The 23277-nt window shown below is 37.7% G+C and overlaps 1 protein-coding gene across 5 annotated transcripts in view; it reads left to right on the forward strand.

Moving 5' to 3' along the window:
• The first annotated feature begins 8065 nt into the window (after positions 1–8065).
• PSMD14 (proteasome 26S subunit, non-ATPase 14) overlaps positions 8066–23277 on the forward strand; it is a 45968-nt gene continuing 30756 nt past the window's right edge. Inside the window, exons 1-4 of one of the 5 annotated variants that reach the window (XM_068687685.1) lie at positions 8066–8223; positions 12909–12994; positions 14887–14970; positions 15831–15882. In XM_068687685.1, coding sequence (XP_068543786.1) covers positions 15835–15882 — 48 coding nt within the window. In that variant the 5' untranslated portion in view covers positions 8066–8223; positions 12909–12994; positions 14887–14970; positions 15831–15834. Of the gene's footprint in view, positions 8224–8703; positions 8729–12908; positions 12995–14886; positions 14971–15830; positions 15883–23277 lie in introns of those variants that run through there. The other 4 variants (XM_068687686.1, XM_068687681.1, XM_068687683.1 and 1 more) reach the window with 4 other exon arrangements.

Here is a 23277-nt window from a genome sequence, read left to right on the forward strand (position 1 = left end):
AGCACACAGGCCATATGGATTATCATGCTATATATCAGTTACATTGAACATTGCAATTTCATGACCTGTACATGAAAACTACTCAAAGACTCCAAAGCATTTTAAAATCACTGATCCAAATTTGCGATCTGCGGGCTAAGCATAGAAGTGCCTGTAATACTAATTCTCAGTCCTCAGATAGGACTTCTAAAGCAGTCTGTATAAGGCAATTAAGAACAGCACGTTCATAGATGTCAGTATCAATATGTCAGTCAGGCAACAACATATATCAAGGAGTCCATTGCATTTTTTCAAGACTCTACAAGTCAAAACAGGTTAAAAGGTACTGCCTTAAACTGATATAAATAGGTTGCTGAACTAAAACAAGAGCAAAAGATGAATTTTAAGGTTTTAGTGAGTATCAAACCAATTTGAATATTAACAAAACCAGACAGGAGATACAGAAGTCTTTTCTTGAACTTCAGTAACTAGTCTCTTACAGCTAACCATGAAGTTCTCTGTGCTACTCCACGAATTACATTGGTTTAACCAGGCAGATAGAGAAGTTGATAATCGCAATAAAATTTAAGACATTTTCGTACAATGTTAATTCAAATACATTGTCTTAAAAAGTCTCAAAAATATATTTAACATATTTACAAGTATGTAAACTGTCTTCATTACACTTTAGACTGTGCTTTATATTGCAGTACATTTTTACAACCATGTATGTCAGATACCAGCAATACAATAATTTAAAAAATGTAACGAATCTTGGTGTTTAACAATTTGGTTTCAGTATTTTTACTTAATTAAAACAAAGCTTTTATATTTACTTTCACTTCAAACATTCTGCTTATCTGTGTGATATTGCACTTATCTGGATCTAGTCTCACTTTTATCAGTTAAACAAAATGAAATAATCTAGGCAGTACTGTCATGGTTAACACCTCAGCAGAAAGAATAAACAAGGGAGTCGTGTTTACTCTGTTTAGCAGAGTAACTAAATTTGAAATAAAATACAATTGAAACTGAATTTAAATTAACTTTTTTTTTTCAACATAAACTATCACCAAACAGAACAAAGATGCCTGAAATACCTGATACTGAGAGTTGTATCATTAGTCCTTAGGAATCCAAAAGACAGATAAGCAAATTTTTGTGTAAAAATTTACTATGTACAAATATAATATTTGCATCTACCTTCTTTGCAGAGTATAAGAATATCTTACAGTTTGTTTATCATAGCAATAAATATTTGAAATAGATAAAGAATTACATGTCCTACCTTTGGATGAAAAGGCTTAGGTTCAATTGGTGCTTGGACTGCGCTCCAGACCTGGAATAGGATATTACAAAAATTTGTTCAGTAATTCAATCTAAAAAAAAAAAAAAAAAAAAAAAAAAAGTAGAAGAAAATCTGGAGGCATATGAATTGAAAAAGAAAGAAAGAAAAAAAAAAAAAAGGTCAAAATTAGAAATCTAGGCAATAGTAAGAGAGTTTCTTCAGATCATTTCTACAATGGAGATTCAAACTTCCACCACATGGTCCCAAATATTTAGGTCTCCAAATACCAACTGTTACAACTTATAATTAAAGTCAGTTTACAGCCTTTAATCAACGGAATCAAGATAGCTAGTGAGATGAGATAAATTGCTACTGTATTTACTTATGGCAGACAGCCAGTGTAACTAAAATAAACATCTTGTCTTACCTGAATAGTTTATTGTCAGTTGTAAAGTAATCTGCCTATCCTATTACATTTCTAACAATGCTTGTAAGGAGTTTGCCTAATCTGCAAAATAAAATCCTAAAAATATTATTTCTGCCAATTCAGGTATGACAAGAAAGAATGAAACAAGCCCTTTCTACATACTTCTAGTGTATTTATTATGATTGACACATCAAAGACATGATGACAACAGTACAAATTGTGCTTAGTCAAGAAACAATTGTGTTATTTAGCTTTTCCTTCTGCCAGTGACTGAAACTATAAAAAGATGAACTGGCTGAGGTGTGATGTATACGTTTAATCAATAAAATTACTATTTGCTAAATGAAATAAGAAGGAAAAATACTGGTATTTATTTAGCTAGCTATTCATAATTTTCATTTTCTCAGAAAATTTCCAAACACAATAAAGAGGTCCCATAAAGAGGACAAAGAAGAAAGAGCCAGGGCAACAAATGAGGAAAAATGCCATTGGGTATATCTCAGTGTACTGCAAGTACAACTGTAACCATCCTAAAGAGAAAAGATTAACATCATCTCATCAATAACTTGCATAACTCTGAAGATGAAAACTGTTAGGGAACCAAGAGTTTCATGTATAAGTAAGATAGTTTATTTTGATCCAATTAATATTTAAATAAAAAACACGTGTTCATTCACTTCCTAAATAAAAATGTAAATCACAAACAAACAGAACCTCATGCATTAAGACTCTGCAACTACCTCATTCTCTGCTGTATCACTGTGATTATTAGTGCAATCTCCACAGATTTAATTAATTTACAGAGAGCACTCTGGAGTGAATCTATGTAAAAAATCTTTCTTACTTTTTTTGTCACCAGATAATTTCCAAAATCTATAAATTGCATCCCTGTTTGTGATGCAGTTTCAGAGGAAAAAGTTCTGGCTGAGCAGAAAATCTATTTTTATAGAACAGTACCATCCCTACCATCCCTTTAAAAAGCATTATAGCTACTTTCACTGGTGTCACCATTGTTATGTTTTCCAGCAGCACAATCTTGAACAGCTTTTCCGTAGCGTATCTTCACAAGTTGAGTTGAGAGCAATCTATTTTCTGCAAAATGGCTGCTTTCATTGTATACAGGACACTGAACCTCTTGTGCGGGACCTTTTCACCATGTTGTGATTGATTTTACATTTATTGAAAACAAGTCTGGTCTCTGCCATTTGTTTACCCTTGTATTTTCTCTTTATGCTTTGGTATGCATTTTTAATTAGATGCACTCCAGTTCCTTCACCACTAGCTAACACTTTTATTTGGGAAGCAGTCTTTACTAGCCCTGCAAATATCCGCTGTTCTTTGCAATGTCAAGTCCTTTTCTCACCTTGCTTTGACTTGGTTATCACTTATATCACAAGTAATTCATCCATCTGTTAACTGCTCCAATTCACATTACTTGGCTTTATTTTAAAGATCTTAACAATGGTCAATGGTCTCATCTGGCAGCTGGTTCCTTGTAAAAAATGTGCCTTTCCCAAGTGACATTCTTGTGAGGATCAAAATATTCACTGAATGGGTTTTATCTAGCAGTTTACAGGTCCCTCAGGCTCTCCATAGAACATATTGTATATACGCAGTGCTTTGGGCATGCCATGAGTAGTAATGTGAAGGACCTCACCTTCTTCAATCTCATTTCACTTTTCTCCAGCTTTCTGACGTTTTCTTTTCATACTGTGGGTTAAGTTTTGCCACAAAGAAAAAAAAAAAGATTAAAAAAAAAAGAGATGACATGCATCTCGATGATGCATGTTTAAGTTTAGATAAGGAGCATGCTTTTAAAGCAAAACTCTCTGTTACTCCCGCTTGGGGGCTTTGGTTTGCCCCATGCTTTTAGCTCACTGGAACTGAATTCTCTTATATGACAAAATGCAGAGCAGGAACATGCCTAACATGCTTCAGCTGCAAATACTCATTCAATTCATTGCCTATACTGGAGCTATCCAAAGGGGTGGGGGATCTGACAAAAACATTGTGTTGCCTGTTTAGGCCTCCCAATTTGTTCCTACCAGTCTGTGCCACTTCCTAACACAGACATAGCCACCGAAGTGACAGAAATAGTCAATTTCTGAGCTCTTGCTACCTGCAACTGGTAAAAAGCATTGTGCCAGTTACATAGCATTTTGTAAAGGAATGTTTCAGTTCAACTACAAGAATGTCTTAAGTACTAAAGGAAATGTAAAATGTATTTTTATTGTGTCACAAACAAGTGGAAAAACTCCCACTGAATAAAGAAAAAAACAAGAAATGGGTTGAACATTGTTCCATCCCACAGCAATCCAGAAAAACAACACAGTATGTCCACTTTACATACCACCTTTCTCTTAATTTTCAGTCTTCAATTTACAGTCTTCTACACAGTTATTTAAATAATCTGTCTCTCACAGAGTAGCACCTTTGCAATTGCCAGGGACACAAACCCACTCCTCTGTTGCCTCATAAAAATTTTCCATAGACACCCCCAACACAAGCATTTCCAGCAAGACTGATTTTTTCTTGGCCTTATCTTCTCCAGATGGTTTGTAGATAGTTCTCACAACTCAGCCATCACTTTAAATAGACATAAAAAGACAAAAGTCCAGTTTCCTGTAGGACTGCATATGAAATGTGTACTGACTGGTGAATACTGAAACCTTCAATATAAACAGCACCCTTTGGCTCCATTTTTTGAGGGGAGTTATGGCACACAGTAGGAAATGCTTGCTTTCTTAATATTCCTTACCTTCTAAATTGGGATGGATTATATCCAAATACCTTGCTACCATTCTTCTCACCCCAAATGATGCTGGGTTTATACTTGTCATGATTTAATGGGCGGGTCTATGTTCTGGGAGAGATGAAAATAGTTTTGTTTGCAGGTTTTCATTAATCATATGCTTAATGAATCCTATTTCAAACCTCCAAAAGCCTTCTGCAGCTGATTGTGAAATGCTGAGAATGCTGAAAAAAGTAATCTCACTCTTATTTACTGTCTTTAACCCATATTCTTGTAAAATTTTATTTACCGTCTTTAACCCATATTCTTGTAAAATTTTATTCATTGTGACAAGGCCACTTATTAGTCTGCATGCAGCAAAGAATTGTGCAGGCATTTCACAAGCTGTTGTGGATGTCACAGAGGTCATCCTAAGCACTTTGAGTGCTCGCCAAGTATGACAGAAGAAACCATTTCCCTATATACAGGTCTGCCAAGTCCTTACGTACAGAGCTTCGGTCCAGGGTAAAAGGCTGCATTTTAAAAAACTACCATTCCTCTATTATTTTTTCTATGTTTGGCTACCAAACATAGTTCAAAGCTAAACAAACAAACAAACCAACCAGACAAGTGTGCTGCTTCCGACTCTGTTATTCCCTTACAAGATGAAGTCAGCTCTTGTACACCTCAGTGTACATGCATTCCCTGTGCTGGTTTATATGCTTAAATGTAGATGTGGTTGTCCACAACTCTAACACGCCATCTGATCCTACCATACACATTATATTCTAATCCCAGACTTGCAAATTTTTTTAAATATATATATATATATATCTTATCATAATAAAGTCCTGGACACTTCCTCCTGTCCTAGCAAAAATTGCATTCTGTTTGTTTATGTACATGATTTGCAAGAAAACAGTGGCCAATCTCTCAGTGTATTCCTTACGTTCTGTAGACAATTCTTCAATTTCATCACTCAGATCTGTAAAATTAAGCTCATTAATTACAGAGCTGCATAATTATTGCTGCTTTAACTAAATCATAAGCAGACTTGTGGGAAAACCACATTTAAGCTAAACAGGAAGTTAGGAAAAAATAGTTTGATCCCTTAGCAAGCCTGATTCCTGTTGATCACTTTGCTACAAACAAGGAAAATTCAATATGAAGAAAACTGGAAGAATGTAAGGGTTCAATCAAAATATGTTTTCATGATTTTCAAAAGCCGTTTAAGTAATAAAATAAAATAAAAAAAGAACAAATCTTGAACATTTTAATTCAGTGCTTCATTACAGCAAAATAAATAAAAATATTCTGTGGATTAATGCTGGTTAGACAAAAACAATGAGGGATTTAGTAGCATGCAAGAGAGTGCCCTTCAGATTAAATAACAATTTGGAAGTGTTTAACAACATATGGTCTCTTTTCTTTGACATATACGATTAAGAATATATCTTTTTTATATCAAAATATAAAATACCATCTGTTGTAAGTACCAACTATGATACTTGCTCTATGTATCCAATTAATTCACTATACTTTCTAATGTAAATATTTCTCCTATTTTCTTCTTTTTTCTTCTTCTGTAACTATATTATTTATAAAATTTCAATAAATGTATATATTAAAAAAGTCAATAGTATGACTTGAAATGTAATTAGGAATAACAATGAAAGTCTGTTTCACTTTGTATTTAGAAGGCCCAAATCTTCAGATGGTCTTAAATGACACAGCTCGTCAAAGTCAGTGGATACAGATAAATTACAAAAATCTACCTATGTTGCTTTTTCTTGTCATACACATTATCTCAGGAGAATGCTACATTTTCATAAAGATTTTTTTTTTTTCTCCAGAACTGCTGAGTTCCAAAACGACACAAGATTGAAGAGTAGAAATCAAAAATGAGTATTCCTCACTAAGGCATCAGAATTCCAGTCAACAGAAAGGAATAAAAGAATTACTCTCAAAAACACAGTACAAAATAAGAAAATTTATAATGCATTTCAGTTCAATTAATTAGTACTTTACCTTATTAATGTATTATTATTTTTTTTTAGAACAGAGAACATTAAAATACTCAAATGTCTCACAATATTAGTAACAAGACTATCACAGCTCAAGTTTAGCCAGGTTAAATAAGATAGAATATAACTGCCACTTTGAAGCAGGGTTCAAATTTTCTTTTGTATGAGACAAACATACACTGATATACACGCACACTTCTTTTTTTTTTTTCCCTGAATAATATGGCTGTTCCAGTGATAAAATGCACTAATAGGTTTTGCCTTAATAATATGAAATAGAAATGACAGTCATCATATAAACTAAATTTCAATTCTTTATCATTTTAAGAATCTTCCGAGAATTAGCTCTAGCGGTTCTCTCAGCCTAGTAAAGATCTGAAAAGACATGGGGGAGACAATTATGGGAATATGTTTTTTCAGAAGTTACCCCTCTTAAAATGCAGTATGTATCACGTTGAGTTTCCCTCTTTTTTTGATTCATTTTACTCATCACAGTATAAAAAACCTACGACTTCCAAGATTGCTAAAGAGTCCTGGAAGGGGTGATTGTATGTGGCTATGGTCATGTCAGTGCAATTTACAACACTATATATTTCCACTTACTTCAAGTAGTTGTTTGTGAGCATAGGTGCTGATCATCTTCTAATTTGACATTCTCAGACCTTGAAGGAGTTCTCAAAATCAAATTGTAATGCTGGTCTTGGACATTCATTATGGAAACCTTTTTGGTAACTAGATATATATGCACTATATATATATACTTCTATTGTTTCTGCCGTAAAAAGGTTTTGAGGCACTCAGTTCCAGAACAGTCACATAGCGTTTGAAAAATTATTTCCTCAGTCTCATGTTCTCCTCTTTTATTTTATTTATTTTTGGTCCTGTGTAACATAAGTGTAATAGAAAATTCCAGTTGGCTTTCTCTGCATTATTCATCACTACGCATGCTTTTATCTTATGTCCTATTTGTCTTCTTTGTGTAGTAAAAAATACCACTCTTTCCCATTTCTGCTGCTGTGATTTTTCATACATTTGACCAGCATATTACTCTTCTCTAAATCCTCTTAATTCCTTTAACACCACTTTTGAGGTGATTACATGTGGTACTGTTGCAATTCATCATTCTTTTACCAACTTGACACACCCTTTGGTTCCTCAGCCATCACACTGGGAAGTTATGAAGCACAGGGGTCATGCAGCCACGGCTTGACCCTGCACTACGGCCAAACTGAAGGCGCGGGACTTCACGACAAAGCAGTTTCAGCACCTCAGACCAGATTCCAGTCGGTTTCAGACCAGATTCCAGTCAGCGCCATTTAAAGGCCGCGCTCCTCCAGGTGCCCTTGTGACAGGCAGGGGCGTGTGGGAGCACGAGCACCGCGGGTGCCGCTGCGGCTCCCCGCTACCTGAGGGGCCCCCCGGGCCCTCCTTCGCTACCCCGCAGCTCGCCCTCACGCCCGGGGAGCGGCCGCCCTAACGGCCCTAACGGCTGTAACGGTCGCACCCGCTCGTGGGCACGTGCACCGAGCGCGGCCCCGCCGGCGGCACGCGCCGTTGCCAGGCGGGCCGCGTTGCCATGGCAACCGCCTCCCCTTCCTCCTTTTTTTTTTTTTTTTTTTTTAATGTTTTCCCCTCCCCGCCCGCCCGGTTCCGGGCCCGGAAGGCCCCGCCGCGTGCCCTTTGAACCGGGAAGCGCTCGGCGGCAGGCCTGGGCGGCCGGGCTTTGAATGAGATCCGGCTGATTCACCGCCGCCCGGCCCGGCCCCGCGCACAGGTGAGGGCCCGGCGGGGCCGCCCCCGCGCCGAGGCCGGCATCGGCGGACCGGGGGGGGCTCTGCGGACCGGGGAGGGGTCCGTGGGGGGAAGGCCGGGCCTTGGCGAGCGAGCGGGGCCCGGGGGGGGCCGCGGCGCGGTGGCGAGGCCGAGCCGGGCCTCGGGGCTCACGGCCGCGCGGCGCCGCCTCGGCAGGGGTTGGACTGGATGGGGGGCAGGGGGCGGCCCGCTGGGGGGGGTGGTGAGAAGGGGAAAGGGGCTGCAGGGGGAAAGGGGCCGTGAGCGGCAGGCCCGGCGCAGAGGGAACCAAGTTGGGCGGCGGAGCCAGGCTGTAAACAGCTGGCGGCCCCGGCAGTGCGCAGATGTCGGCACCCAGGCGGCTGCTTGCTTCCGGCACGGCCTGGACGGCCCCGGGAACAACAGCGCCCGGCGGAGACCTCGGTTTCCTTTTCTTAGTTTTTTACGTAGTTGTATTCGAAAGCTATATATAGCTGAAAGGGTACTAGGTGAGCTGAAAAGTTCTAAAGGTTTGTATTACTGTTATTCCCCCAACCCCCCCCATGAGTGCAAGACGAGCCGCCTGCCTCAAAGCAGGGAGCGCACTGGTAAGAAGCTTCTCCTGAGAGGAGCGCGGTCGGTGAGCAGCTGTTAGGAAGCAAGGAAAAGGTCTGTAGAAGCTGCAATTGCTTCCTCTCATCTGGGGTAACGCAGCATCTAGGCTGGTGGGAAAGGACAGGCAGTTTGGATACCTTGAATGATAGAAAAACTGCGTGGTAGGGAGGAAGTGCTCCAGAGCAGTGGTGTGTCTGCTGTCCCTGTGGTGGAGTTCAGGGGAGCTCACGATGTACATGCAGCATAAAGTTAAAAAGCTCATTCTGGGGCTTTGTGTGGTGGTGTGACTTGTTAAGGAATCTTCTTTTACCTGGTAGCTTGGTTTGGGTGCATTAGAGAAGTCAGTCTGGGTTACTTAAGTAACTCCAGCTCAGCAATGACTGCAGTTGAATTAGATGCATTTGTTTGCTGTACTTCTGAAAATCAGAAAGCAAAAACAGGACCTAACCTGCATGCCTTCTAGTCCAGCTTAGGTTTAGTGAGGTCCAGGTCTATACGGTCCAGAAATGACCAGCCTCCAAAGCTGAGCACTTCTTGAAACTTCAGTAGTCATGTAGCTCTGGACTTGCACTACTGAGACTCCACTTATTATATGGTTAAGCTTTAGCTTTAATGAACAAATAGCTGAGGATTATCTGTAATAGATTGTTTGGATTTTTTTTTCCCACTTTTCATACAAAATACATAAGAAGTTTTTTTTCCCCCTGCTGTCACATGAGGTATGGTTAAAGTTTTGCTTTCAGTCCATGTTTGATGATTTTATTTGCATTATTTGATCTTTTCTAGGTGAAATGGTGCTCCTCTGCAAGATAAAGTTCCTTAACTATTTTACCTTCATAGCAGTTTCTTGGATTTGTGTTACACTTGCACTAGAAATCTTAAACTACTTAACTAGCAGCAAATTTAAATTAAAAAAAAAAAAAGTTGGCGATATTGAGCTTCTCACCAGGAGGTTTAAGCTTTGTCTATGCACTTCCAGTATTGTAGTCCCCATGCAACAGGTAGAGCAACTGAGTTACTGGAGGTGAAATGACTTGCATGAAGTCACACAGAGTACACATTGCACAAACTGTGGAGTAAGTTCCTGTCACCTGAGCCTAGCCTGGTGCTCTTTCCATTATTAGGGCAGCCTGGTAGCCTGTTTCCATCTATGTCTGTGGAAGCTGATTTTGATACTATTTTTTTTGACTCTAACTTGAGCTGTCAGCCCAGTAGAATTCTCGTACGCTGGGGGGTTACACCATGGTTTGTTAATAACAGATGAAAAAATAGTGTGCTGTAGCATGAAACTCATGCAGAGATGGAATAATTTGAGATGTTCAAGTTGATTTCAGAATATGGGCTGGAACATGCCATGCACATACAAAGCAACTGTGGGTTTATACCTAATGTGTGCATACATATTATACATAATGCATTATGTTACTTCTGCCCTATGTTGCCTAAGGAAAAATACGTTCATTATTGAAAGTTGGTGTTTAAGTCAACATATATGAAGTGACCAGAAAAACCATGATCAGTAACTAAATGGTGAGCCAAAGTACTCCAATCTGACAACTTTTGTGACTTAGTTATCTAATAATAGTGTTATGAACAAGCCTTAAGCATAGGTGTTTTAAAATTTCTGTTTTTATGTCAATTCAGATATGCTTTGTGTATACTCCCAGTGCACTCTTAATATCCACAGACTTTTCGCTTAGAGGCCAGGACAATTGAAAGAGAAGACTGCAATAGTAGAGGTCTGTTTTGTTGTTGTTCTGTTTTGCTTTTTAAATACCAGACAATGACCAAGATCTTTTAGCTGAGTTGTTTCAGTCATGGACTTACATAAGCAGAGAAACTATTTAATTTTTTTTTTTTTTTGAGATCAGTGTTGTTGCTGATAGCTTCAGTGATGAATGTATGTCGTCTAAATCCTACAGTGAACCAAAATGCTCCTGATTTACCTACAAGAATGTAGTTTTTTGGCTTGCTTTTCTAAAACAGTCTTTGGTAATTATGTTTGATGGTTTGAGGCTTACCAAGCTGTGGTTCCATGTCAGTCTTCTGTCAGTGCTGAGCTTGCTGTGACCGCAGGTTTGTCCTCCACTCCGGCCCCTCAGAACTGTTGCCTCCCCTCACCCAACAGCAGGGTTGGCTGTTGGTAACAGTGGCTGTATTGTTGCACTTCAGTCTGACATTAAATCAAGCTCTTGGTGAACTGTGTCTCTAACATAGGGAGTGGCGAAGGGAGTGGGAGACCCCTGGGTGGGCGGCCGGGTAGAAGTGGGTTGGGTTGTAACTGAAGCTGGCTTCTGGGCTGGTTGCAGTTCTCTTGCAGCCTGTGCTGGTGCAACTGCTGCCTCTTGTGGGCCTGGCTCTTCGGAGCTCTCCTGGATCCCTTCCTTGTGCAAAGCTGGCAGAAACCTAATGCCTCTTCCTGTGACTTGTCAGTGGAATTGCACCCCAGCCTGTCAGCACTGAGAAACTCCGGCTTATTCTTTCTGCTCTGACTTTACAGAAAGGTTAACACCTCCTCCTTTGTTCTGGTGCCTCTTTCAGATGAGGTTCAGAATGGACTCCATTAAGTGACCTCATTTACTTTGGGGAGGGGTGGAAGACAGCCAGAGACATCTTTGGACAGTTTTAGCTTCAAGAACGGTTTACATAAATTTCTACCGTAGTCCGGATTAGCTTTAGAGCAGTCAGCTCTTCCAAGACCTCTTTTTCTGTTATGCCAAGACAACTGTTTCTGGGATGTAGTGTGAATCCTATCAGGGAAATGAACAGGGTTAAAAACAACATTTTTGTTAGCCTATCAGTTTACTGCAAGGCTGCACAAATGGCTGTCCTGGCAGTACTGAGAAAGCAGCATCAAGTTGGTAAGCAGCAGCAGCAGCTTCCCCACTGCTCCTTATGTTAACAGTGACATTGAAAAAAATGTCTATCAAATCATGGCCGCAGATCACTTCACAGATCTGTTGTAAACGCTGCACTGTAAGTGATTGAGCGGAGGCAATTAGTGGGCAGTGTTCTCTGTGGAAACGAGAACGCAACTTTTAACTCCTGAGCTGAATGTAAAGCAGTCTTTCTCAACTTGAATTCAGGCAAACCTGCCGCCCTCAGTGACTATTTAGTCACGCTGCTAGAAACAACAGCAAAAAACACTCCCCGTGCCTACAGGCCGCTGTTTACCTTTGTGCTTAGGTCATCTCAGCTGTGGCAGAATTCTCCTAAAATAGTAACAACAGACCACAGTTTCAGTCTAGTGACACTAGAAATTATTGATTGGCTTTAAATTGCTGAAACACACGTGGTAGGGTTTGTGGAGTGCTTAAGGTGATATGAAAATGCAGTTGGAAGTCATTTTTTTTTTTCACTCCTAAAATGCAGAGTGGCTTCACTTTCAGGAAGTTAATGATGTTACACATAACCTCTTGTTCCTGTGGGTTATTTTGTCTGTTTTTGTATTAAGAATAAGAATTGTTTTATTAGTGAGGAAAACTGCTTTTAATACCAAGAGTACTTAAAAATTTTTGTGTATTTAAATGTTCATTTAAACTGTGTTGATATTTTTTCTGGACGGCATAGACTGGATTGGTGTAACTGCAGTGAGTTGCAGAAAGCTTGACCACTGGATCTCCTGTTCTGCTTCTATCTGTGAAAGGCCATTTCTATCTAGAAGATGCCTTAATCACTAGAAATACATGCCAGGTAGACCCTGAATGATGTCATGATACTCGAGGAAAATTTTATTCATGAGGTAATTAAGTCATGCCTTAATCTGTATGTAATCTGTAGTTGCTGAGGCTTCTGAAAATCCTAGCTGACCAATGAAAGAGCAGAAATTCTACTTCCTTTCTGAAGAATGACTAGTGCTAAAGCAGGAATAGGTCCAAGACTAAGTTACTATGCTTAAAAAAGGGGCTATTAAAATGCCTTACCCTTTCTTTTACTTTTGAGAAACTTAAACTTCTATCTGTGTTACAGATACTTGGGCTACACAATCAATGTAAAATTTCTTATTATACATGTTACTGTTTCTAAATTTTATTTTCTTCTTCCCCTCCGTCTCCTTCATTTTTTCTTCTGTAGGAAAGACTTACTGATTGCATCTTTATAGCCTGAAAGTGGGAGTTGCTGCTGAGTTTGTTCTGCGATCACCTCTTGCTGAGTACCAGGTTAGAAATGCAGAGATGCTTTGTTTTTAATTGATAAAGTAATTGTAGTTATGGTCTAAAATTTTGCTGAAATTGTTTTCACAAACATTGTTTCTTAAACTGAAGCTATTGCTGAGATAATATTTGGGCACAGTGGGTTGACAAAAAATAAAATTGTTTTTAATTTGGATGGCTAACCTAAAATCTTCAGATGTTTACACAGAGTAAACAAATATGTTTAAATATATGTATGAAAGTCTAAATATACTCTAACCTACTAAAACAACTTCAGCTACAAATAAGAATGTAAAATACTAGTTGCCAAAACTAACCAGAGTCAAGCTGTGGAGCTAGCGAAATAATTTGCATTCCATCTAGAACTGGTTTGTGGAGATTGTCTCTCTCTGGTATTGCATTGAGAATCTAAACACCTTCAGTGATTAGTCTGTGATAGCAATATTGGAAATGTTATATCCCTCCAGTTCTGAAAGAAAATGAGACTCTTGTTCTTCTGAAACCTGGGAAGATAAGCTGACAAAAAGTTTCTGTAACTACTGAGTCTAAACCAATTTTAATGATTAATAAATGATTTACTTGCATAATTTCTACTTAAACATTTAAAGTCTTGGGTTAGACTAGAATAAATGATGTAAATAAAATACTAAAGAGATAATAATAAGTATTGCTTATCCCTTGCTAAAGTGAAATGTGAAAAGGCATAATTTTTTTGGATATTTCTTAAATGAAGGTAAGTAAGACACCTCATTGGCTTATGGAAGTTGCAGTAGTGTAGGAAAAACTACCAATGTGTTTTATGGTAACCCATTGTAGGGACTAAGGATTTCCCAAAATAAGCATACAGTCATGAGTGGTTAAAATTGTAGGTTTAGTATCTTAAGCCTACTTCTCAGCTACCTACTCCTCAGCCCTTGTTAGTGTCATGAAAATGAATCATCTTGCGTTTCAATGGAGGGTTGTCTACCCTGGAAAATGAGACATACATGGCTTTAATTTGTGCTCATGGCTGTTTCACCTAAGTGATTTACCCTGTGCTTACACAACAGCTTTACCTTTCCATGGAAATTTTACAACATGATTTCAAGTTTGTTACTTACTGGTAGCTGAGGCTGCAGTTGTAAGGTTTGCATGTGTTAGAAACATGTTTTACAAAATAAAAGAAGTGAATCAAATGAAGCTAGTAGCTATGTAGTGCATTAAAATTGTGAGTGAAATTCACCAATTAAAAATGTAGAGTTAAATTCACAAATAGTGCATGTGTTATTGATCCATATGTCATAGATATTGTTGCTTGAAATGGATGATATTTATATATCATTGAAGAGTTAAATAATCATGTTTTGTTGTAGATTGTAATGGTTCCTTTTTATTTGTTACTGAGAAGCTTAATATATTTGTTTTAAACTTAAACTGATATAAATCTGGCTAGTATTTAGTCAGTAAAACCACTAACTAATTTCACAAAATGAATATCATCATTCCTTCAACACAAGAACTTCATCTTTCATATGCAAAGCCATTTTTTTAAGATAAGCTATTTTTTGCAAATTTAAACTTAGGTTCTTGATCTGATATCATTACGGCAGCCTGAGATTATGTATAATTCTGTTATGCGTAATGTAACATCTGGTTTGAGGATGAGTGTAATTTGGAAATACCATTACTTGCTGTTCTTAATCACTCTTATATTGCTTGAACAGGCTTTATTGTATTGTATTGGGACTTGTAGAGTTAAGATGATAGTTTCTGGTATTTCACTATGTCCTTTCTATTTCATAATTAAAATAAGCTAATAAAATTTACTAATTTCTGTAAGACGTGGAAATAGAAAGGCTTGATTTGCTGAAAGCAGCTGTATAAGAATTTTCAGTAGCTTTTGTCTATTTTATTACCAGATTTTATTGTGTGAAGTCAAGAAACTGCAAAGTCAAGAAAGCAAGTAAAAGAACTGTTACACCTGGGACAAAGCCCTTACTTAGGTAGCTAGAATTAAGTATTGTTTTTCAACAATATAAAGTGAATAAACTGGAGACTAATGAACATTTGTTTAACTTTTCAGTTGGGTACCTTAACATGATTTATTCCTGGAGATCAGTACTTTAAAAAGTACAAGATAGAAAACCTCAATTTTTCTCTCCAAGAAAGTAACGAGTTAGCTGTGTTGATTGGAATAATCTTGCGCTAGAGCAGTGCCTCATGCAACACTGGAAATGTATTAAATGACTGTACTATCACTAGCGTTCTAACTATATACACATTAAATGTTTACTTTACAGTATTTCTTTTAGTATAATGAGTTCATTAAAAAAAAGCTTTTGATGCTAATTCAGAGATCCATAATCTGCTCAGTGTCTTTCACATGTAGTTTTGATGATAACTGACAAGCTGTAAGTTAATTAGCGCAGAACTTACTAATGAGGATGCTAAAATCCTTACTTTCACATTTTTATTGATGCTTTTTGAACAAATTGGAGTAAACTTGACTGTATATCTAATAAGTTTTAAGCACTTCCTGGATGTAGGTGCTGTTCTCAAGCAAAAAAACCTCCCCCAATTAATTGAATGATAGGAAAGTTTTGAAAAGTTTGACAAGAGTACTCATCTTCAGAAATGGGGATAACCCAAAACCAAAGCAATAAAACAAGGTCTGTTAATTAGTATGGAAGACAGCTTCTTGAATTAATATGTGGTGTTAATTAACAGGAAGTCTGATGTTGTGTTGTAATTACCACCAATATTTTTGACATACTGAGTGACTGAAGGTGAATTATATAGATAGCAATTTAGTAAACACTTCAGAGCCTGGGGACATTTTTTCCTTTGTTTCTGTTTTTTTTAGAAATATGGATAGACTTCTACGACTTGGAGGAGGTATGCCCGGGCTGGGACAGGTTAGTATACAGCTTGTCAATATCTTCTCTTCTTAATATTAATCAATTACTGGAATATGCGTTTAATTATGTTTAAAACACCACCACCCCCCACAAAAAAAAATCCAACCACAGAATTCATAATAATAATCTCTGACTCTAGAGATGCTATATAAATGTATGCAAATCATTGTTACAGCCTGACTGTTTTTCTTGTCAGTATGAACACTTGTGTTGGCACTGTGATTTTACAGAATGTTTATAAACCTTTAATTTGGTGTCTGAACGGTTTAAGTTTGGATTCAAAAGCAGTGAAAATGGAGAATAAAATTCAAAAATCATTTTCCTATAATAGTGTTTTTTCCGAACAGTAATTTTGTTCAAAATGGCTGAACATACTCATTTGCTATTTCAATATATCTCTTAATCTTATTTTATAGCTTTTAAGATATATTTCAGTACCTATAATGCCCATCACAACAGTTCTTAAGATACTGAGGTATATGTAAATGTCAGCATGATGATTTCATCACTTTTGGGTAGCTGTAGCCTCTTGTGTTTGTTTTACTGTTTTATGTTGTTTGCTATTGTCCTTGCTGCTGTAATGCTGCTCACAGCAAAAAGACCCCTGTGGCAGCTGTTCTGTTCCAGTGCAAAGCCCACACACATTGTACGGCCTCTCCTACCTCTAGCGCAAGACTTCCTTGCTTTTTTTTCTGGGCCGGTTGGTGTGGCCAGCAGTCTTCAAAAATAAAACCAAGCTGAAGTTATTACATTGTGGTGTGAGATTTATTCCTGGCTACTGTCAATACAGGGGGTAATTTAAAAAAACAAACAAACAAAAAAACTCTGTCCAAAGCTTCTAGGAAGAATTATTTCTTTAAAGAAAAGACAGGTCTTCAGTGGAATTTCCTTTTGGTCTCAGCTGGACACGGTAGCTGGCTTCTTTCTTTTCTCCTGATCTGCCTCAGGAGCTCGGTTCTAAGTCTGGAATCCAGGCTGTCATTCTTCTGGAGGAATCAGTTCTGCTTATCTTGGACTTTGTGATGTGTGTGTTCGTTTCTTTCTGGAATGACTGAAATTGTGAAACCCACAGCTTCTTTGGATTCTGTGTTGTGTTTGTGTCCGGTGTAACTAGGAAATGAGTGGTTTAATACTGAAGCATTTGGTGGTATATTCTAAACTGATTTCCAGCCTCTAGGTGTTTTGCCAAATAAGCTGTAACTTCTTGTGCATAATTTTTTTTCCTTTTTATAGCTAAAATTCTATTCACGCTCTCTTAGTGAATCTTCAAGCAGCTCTTGGTTATTTTTAGTTTAACTTTCTTAAACATTTATTTCTCTTGTTCCTCTGAGCTGCCAGCCTGCTTCATGACTCTTCATTTTTTTAACATCTGCGCAGTCTAATCACTCAAGCTTTCACTTCTTGGTCCTCTCTGAACTTGACGCATATCAAAGCTGTTTTTCAAATTTACAGTTAACTCTCTCGGCTGCGTTCTGAATTTCTCAGCTTTAACTTAAGGCTTGATAGAAAATTGAGGCAGACAATAGAATATGATACTCAAAAGCAGCTTGATGAACTCCTCTGGCAGCTTTGGCCTGCAAAACTGCTCTGTTTGCTTAAATATGGAGTTGTCTCTTAAATGAATTGATGAGTATGTCTTGGATTAAAAAAAAAAAGTGGAAAAGTGAATTGCTCTTTATGCAAGTTGCTGCTTGCGCTGAATCTCTCTGCTACTTTTGTAGTCTTTTTGGTTTACTCAAACAGCAGGAAGGCTATTCAAAACCAATAATCCTGCATCCTTAAGATACATTGTTCATTGGACCTTCAGAGATCGCTTCTGTTTTGAATGTTGATTGATTGAGAGATAATTTAGAGTGAATCAGATAACTGAGGTGGAAGAGAGAAATTGGGAAATTTATTGGAAATGCTTTGTCCTGCTGTAAAATAAACAAAGTTACTACCCTTTGGTTGCCCTGGAGTGTTCTAAATAATGGTATGTAACTTTGTTTTTCTTATTGCTGTGTCACAGTTGCCTTTGAAGGTTCTTCATTTAAGGCTGAGCATAGTGATAAACACCTGTTGGAAAGACCTAAGATTTGTTTATATGTAGCAACTTGTAGGAAAAGAAACACTTTCAAATGAATATTATGTAATGCAATTCATATATATATATATATATATATATATATATATATATATATATTTAGCTAGGGGTTTGATTGGTAAGAGGACTATCACATCATGTTGGATAGTAGTCCATTTGATTTGCTTTGTAACTAATGTTTGAGTAACAGCAAATGCTTGGTAAGCACAGTTCGATCTTGACCGTGGACTTGTTTCTCATTGACTTACTTCAATAGTGCTTGTCTCTTTCCTCTTAATAATGCAACCTGTTCTATTTATTATTCTGTGATTTTTCTTTTTTTCCTATTATTTCTGAACTACAATATGCTGTTCCTGCAGCTAGTTGGATTTGTTTTTACGAATTTATTTTCAAAAGTCTTTTGGTGTCTTATATTCTACTTGGGAACTGCTTTAAGGAAATCATTTTTTTCTTTTTATTGTTTGCTCTATCAACATACTATTGGAAAACGTCCAGAGATATGCTTAGGGTCAATGGAATTTAGCACTGACTATCTTCATATGGCTAATAAAAGTCTGATGAAGGCAATATGCATGCTATTGTTGAAATACCACTTTAGGAATGATAAGTTTTCCCTCCAGTGACTTATGGCTTAGAAACTTTGTGGACCATATCCTCGTTATTAGTCTTAGATGAATGAAGGAATGCCATCTTGGGGTGGGGAAAAGAGGAAGGAAGGAAAAGGGAAGGGAAAAAAGAGTTAGGGAACACAAAGTGATGTGATGTCCTAAACTAAACATCTATTAGTCCTTTCACGTCCCTTCTGTTGTTCATGGAAGTTTAGATTTTGAAGGTACCTCCTTGTGTTGGCCTCTTGTTTGGTCTCTTCTCTTCCTGACTCTGCTTCTTGTCATGTTGGGCTTTTTAGTTATCTCCCCTTTCCTGTTTCATTCTTTTCTGTATTATATCACATTCGTATCCTCATGAAACATTGCTCACCACAGAATTTCACCGGTGATTTAGTACTTGGTTTTGCATTGTACATTTGCTGCAGACAAATTAACAGGCTTTGTGGGGTACGTAAAAGCATTCTTCTTGTGCAGCCGGCATGAATTTGGAGCAACACTCCTCTTCATTTTGTATGCTGAACTATTGTTTGCTAGTGAAATCAGTTCCACATATGCCTCTATTAGGCAATCCTACTGGATACTGTTTCAGAGTGTGAGTAAATTGAGAGCAGAGCTTTTTCCCTGACATGTTGAGAACAATAACCCTAGCTATACAAGTTCTTGTCCATGCAAATGCATCCTGTCTCTTTCTCAGTCCAGGTGTGAGAGGAAGCAGTGAAATAATGATATTTTTTAATTTAATTTTGATTTCTCAAATGATTTTTTTGAAAATAGCTTACATTGCTCTGTCAGTGCAGACGTTCTACTGCAATATATGGAAAATAAAATTGTTCCTCTACTTCTGTATTAACATATTTGATGGCAGGGGAAGGGGAAAATATCCAAATGGGAAGGAAGGGAGAGAAGTGACCTGTGTCTTACAAGGAGTGTTTACACCTTGACTTGGAATATAGAAAATAGAAGTGCAGATAGCTATTTTATTTGAATAATGGACTTGCCAATTAGCCATCAAGTGCTTCCATCTGTGAAATAGTTGATCAGATGGGTTAGCTGGGATGTTTCCAGATTAGGGCATTGTAAATGGCACTTGAAAACTGTCACTTTGATTATGAGGTTTCAAGCATTGCACTGTTTGATGCTGTGGAACCTTTTCCCTCATATTATCATGGTTTTTTAGAACATACTGATCCCATTTACTAAATCTATGGCACCGTGGGAACTTGGGAGACCTGCCACTGATTTAAAGTTCTGTTTCATCTGCTAATCTAGCCAGGATGGTTATTAGAAAAGCGCACTACTACTCGTCTGGTTTTCTGAGAGGCTTCAGAATAAGAGTTTATGATCTGGCCGGCAAAGGTGGGTCAGTAGCTCATTCCCAATTATCAATTAAATGCAGGTTTCCTTGCGTTATGTCATGGGAGTAAACTGATGTATATTGAAATAAATGGTATGTTCTAGTTGGCTGATCTTCATGCTAAAACTCCCTTGTATAATAAAGCACCTTATTGAAATTTGTTTTGGTTAATTGCTTCTTGAAACAGCTTGTTCTTAGCTTGGAGAATACAGGTGTGTTCATAGAATACTGTTGTCTTTAAAATCAGGAACTGTGTTTTTCTTTGGAAAGATATGGAGTGCTTCTTGTAGTTTTTGGTATCTGTTGCACCTGCATGACTTGATTACTCCTGTGTCTCCTTGGTGTGTACACTTCATGTGGCCTGAATTGTGAGGATACACAGCTCTCTGCTTCCCATGTGTTTCCAGCTTCAGATACTCCTTTTGAGAATACTCTGCAAGAGCAGTAAGTCTGAATTACAGGTCTTAAAATACTGCATCGTTGCTGTGCCATCACTTCGATGTTTTCCACCACAAATTCCAAGTGCTCAGAATGCTGCTGGTATTGCTAAAATATCCCGTGTACATCCCAGTTGAAGAAGCTAGGTATATAATGTGGGTGGCTGACCCCGGTTCTACCTTTTTCCTCAGAAGCTATCGACCCATTTAAAGAGTAGGAAGTTTTAAAACTTTCTCAGTGACAAACAGTCACCCACTGGAAACCATCCAACATCAACTCCCATGAAAAGTTCGAAGACCTTAATCACCCATGTGATCTCCTATAGAAAGTCTCAGCTAAATCACTGAATTGGGTTGGAAGAGGTCTGTGGAGGCTGTATGGTCCATCCCCTGCTCAAGCAGGTATCCTTGCTTGATACTTGTTTTATGTATATGATTGTTTTCAGGGAGTGGAAAAAGCACCTAGAATATAGTAAGATATAGTAAATTGTTCTGTTTTACTTTGACTGAGATGAGTAGCTTATTGCATCAGTTAGTTGAACAGCCTTGTATTAAAACACTAAAACTTGCATATCAAATTTAGGGGACCAGTATGGCCCAGGTCTGCTTACACTGGAGATGACAGCTCTGTGCGTAGTATAGGCTTAATCTGAAAGTTGTTGGGCATTGCTAAAGGCTGGGTATATTTTTCCCACATTTGAAATATGGTTCAGTAATTGTAATGTTATTTATATCCAACAGTGCTAATGGGGGCAGGAGTATGGGGACATGCTAGAATCACATTAGGAACTGTCATACAATTGTCTGAGCTGATGGGTACTTACACACAGTGTGTACTTTTTTCATGGTGTAAAAGATGCCTTAAAGTGTGATGGGCCATGCTACAGTCATGCCTTACTAAAAATAACAAAGCTAGTGGGTTGTGCTTGAGCATTATCAGCTTCCTGTGATCTACTATTTTCCTGTAAACTCTGGAGACCATTTTTAGCTGTCTACTCTTGGCCTCAGATTTTAAACTTCTTTATTTCTAATAATTAGGCAATTAGCTTCTCTTTCCTCAACTTAATTGCCAGTGCAGTCCAGCTGACTTTCCCCAGAAGAGACAAAGGAACTTGGGCAAGGAAATGAATGTAGTCATAATGAGAAAATAGCAAAAAAGACTAAACAAGAGCAGTCATCCTTGTGCCTCTTGCATTATACCTGTTCACTTGTAACATTCCATTCTGGAAGCGGAGAACAACTCCTGTACAGTGATCTAAATTGCTGCTTTTTTCTGAAAACCCATGCTCTTGAATGTTGCAATGCTACTGTGCAGCACCTTTGAACAAGGGCTTGTTTTCTTCTTGTGGTAGAAAAGATTTCTCCTCAGGTTTTCCTGGAACCATATGTTAGTGTTCTTTGTGCATTAATGTCAGTGGGTCTTTTACTTTTTTTTTTTTTTTGAAAGTATTACAAATAATTAACCTTCCTTCTGAGTTTTAGTTAACCTGCTTGTGTCCAGAATACCATCTCTTTACAACAGCAAGCCCAAATGTGTAGAACCAAATACTTCCTAAGTGAAGTCTAAGTAAACCCTGCTTAACTGCTGTGCTCCACAAAGTGTGCTTTAGGATGACCTCAGACAGCACACATTGAGGGCTGACTTGCTGCATTGTGGAATTGTTTAGAATAAGATAGTGAAAAGTCCAGATTGAAGCACAACTTTCTGAAGGCAGGCAAAAATTAGTTATCTGCCATGAGGCTCTTATTTTTAAACCTCAATAGGTGCTATAATGATAGGAGTAGATGACAGATTAGTTTTGGTTCTATTCTAGAGTGAAATTAACCTTCAGTATTTTTTTCCCCAGTAGTTTGAAGCTGTGAAGAGTAGTACTTCTCAAAGATGTGTATTTTTTTTGTCCCTGTTTTTATTGCTTTTTTTTGCTAACAGTAACTCTGATAATAAGGAATGTTAATTGCATTGATGCATGCCTTCCCTTATTTTTTCTTGCTTTTCTTGATTTTTTTCTTCTTTTATCTCAATAAAATTTGATTGATACATTTAAGTGGCCTCTTTGTGTAGGAGTTGGGTTGGGAATGTTAACAGAAAATTCTGAGTATTGCAAATTGTATCAGTGGTGTATGCAAATCACTTCATATTGTGGCTACATTTTAACATTGGGTTAATAATTATGTGCTTCTGACAAAACATCAGACTAACTTAGAGTGAGTTTCTCAAGTACTATGTAGCATAACTAAGCTTATATCAAAACTCAACTAGCATGCAATCATTGCTAAATGCTGTTATATTTTCTCTTAGTAAGCTGTAAGCCTTAGTAGTCTTAAATGATATTTTCTATGGGAACATTGGAAAACAGGAATGCTGTTTTTTTTTTGTAGAAGACACTTAAATTTTATGCCTGTCATTTTGGGCAATTAGGTAAGCAAAATAAATTGCTTACTAAAGGTATACGGGAAATATTGGGCGTGCCCATGTAGGTGGATTATTGTACCTCTTCCATGAAAGTAATGTAAGAGAGAGTGCTGGCAGAAGGATGATTTTTTTTTTCTGCTTGAAGTTTTGAATGGACAGGCTAGAAATGTAAGCTAAATTTTATGGATGTTTCTATTGATTTTTTTTTTTCTTTTTTTAACTAAAATTCTGACCAGATTCTCTGGAATATCTCAATGAGCTAGTGAATATTTTTGTTTGAAGTTCTGTTTAATTTAAAACAAACAAGTCAAATAGGTAGTAAAGTTTTGACTCTGCTGAAGAGGTGTTTGTAAACTGATGATCCCAACCGATTTAGCCAACTGCTCAGAGCTATACAAAGTTGTGTTCTGTAATTTTGGCTTTTGAAGAGGAGGGAGATGAAAAATGTTGTATGTTTCAAGTCCATCTATATTGCTTTTGTTGAGTTCTGCTGTAAA

The sequence above is a fragment of the Anas acuta genome, chromosome 6 (genome assembly GCF_963932015.1).
Source record: "Anas acuta chromosome 6, bAnaAcu1.1, whole genome shotgun sequence".
Classification (NCBI taxonomy): domain Eukaryota; kingdom Metazoa; phylum Chordata; class Aves; order Anseriformes; family Anatidae; genus Anas; species Anas acuta.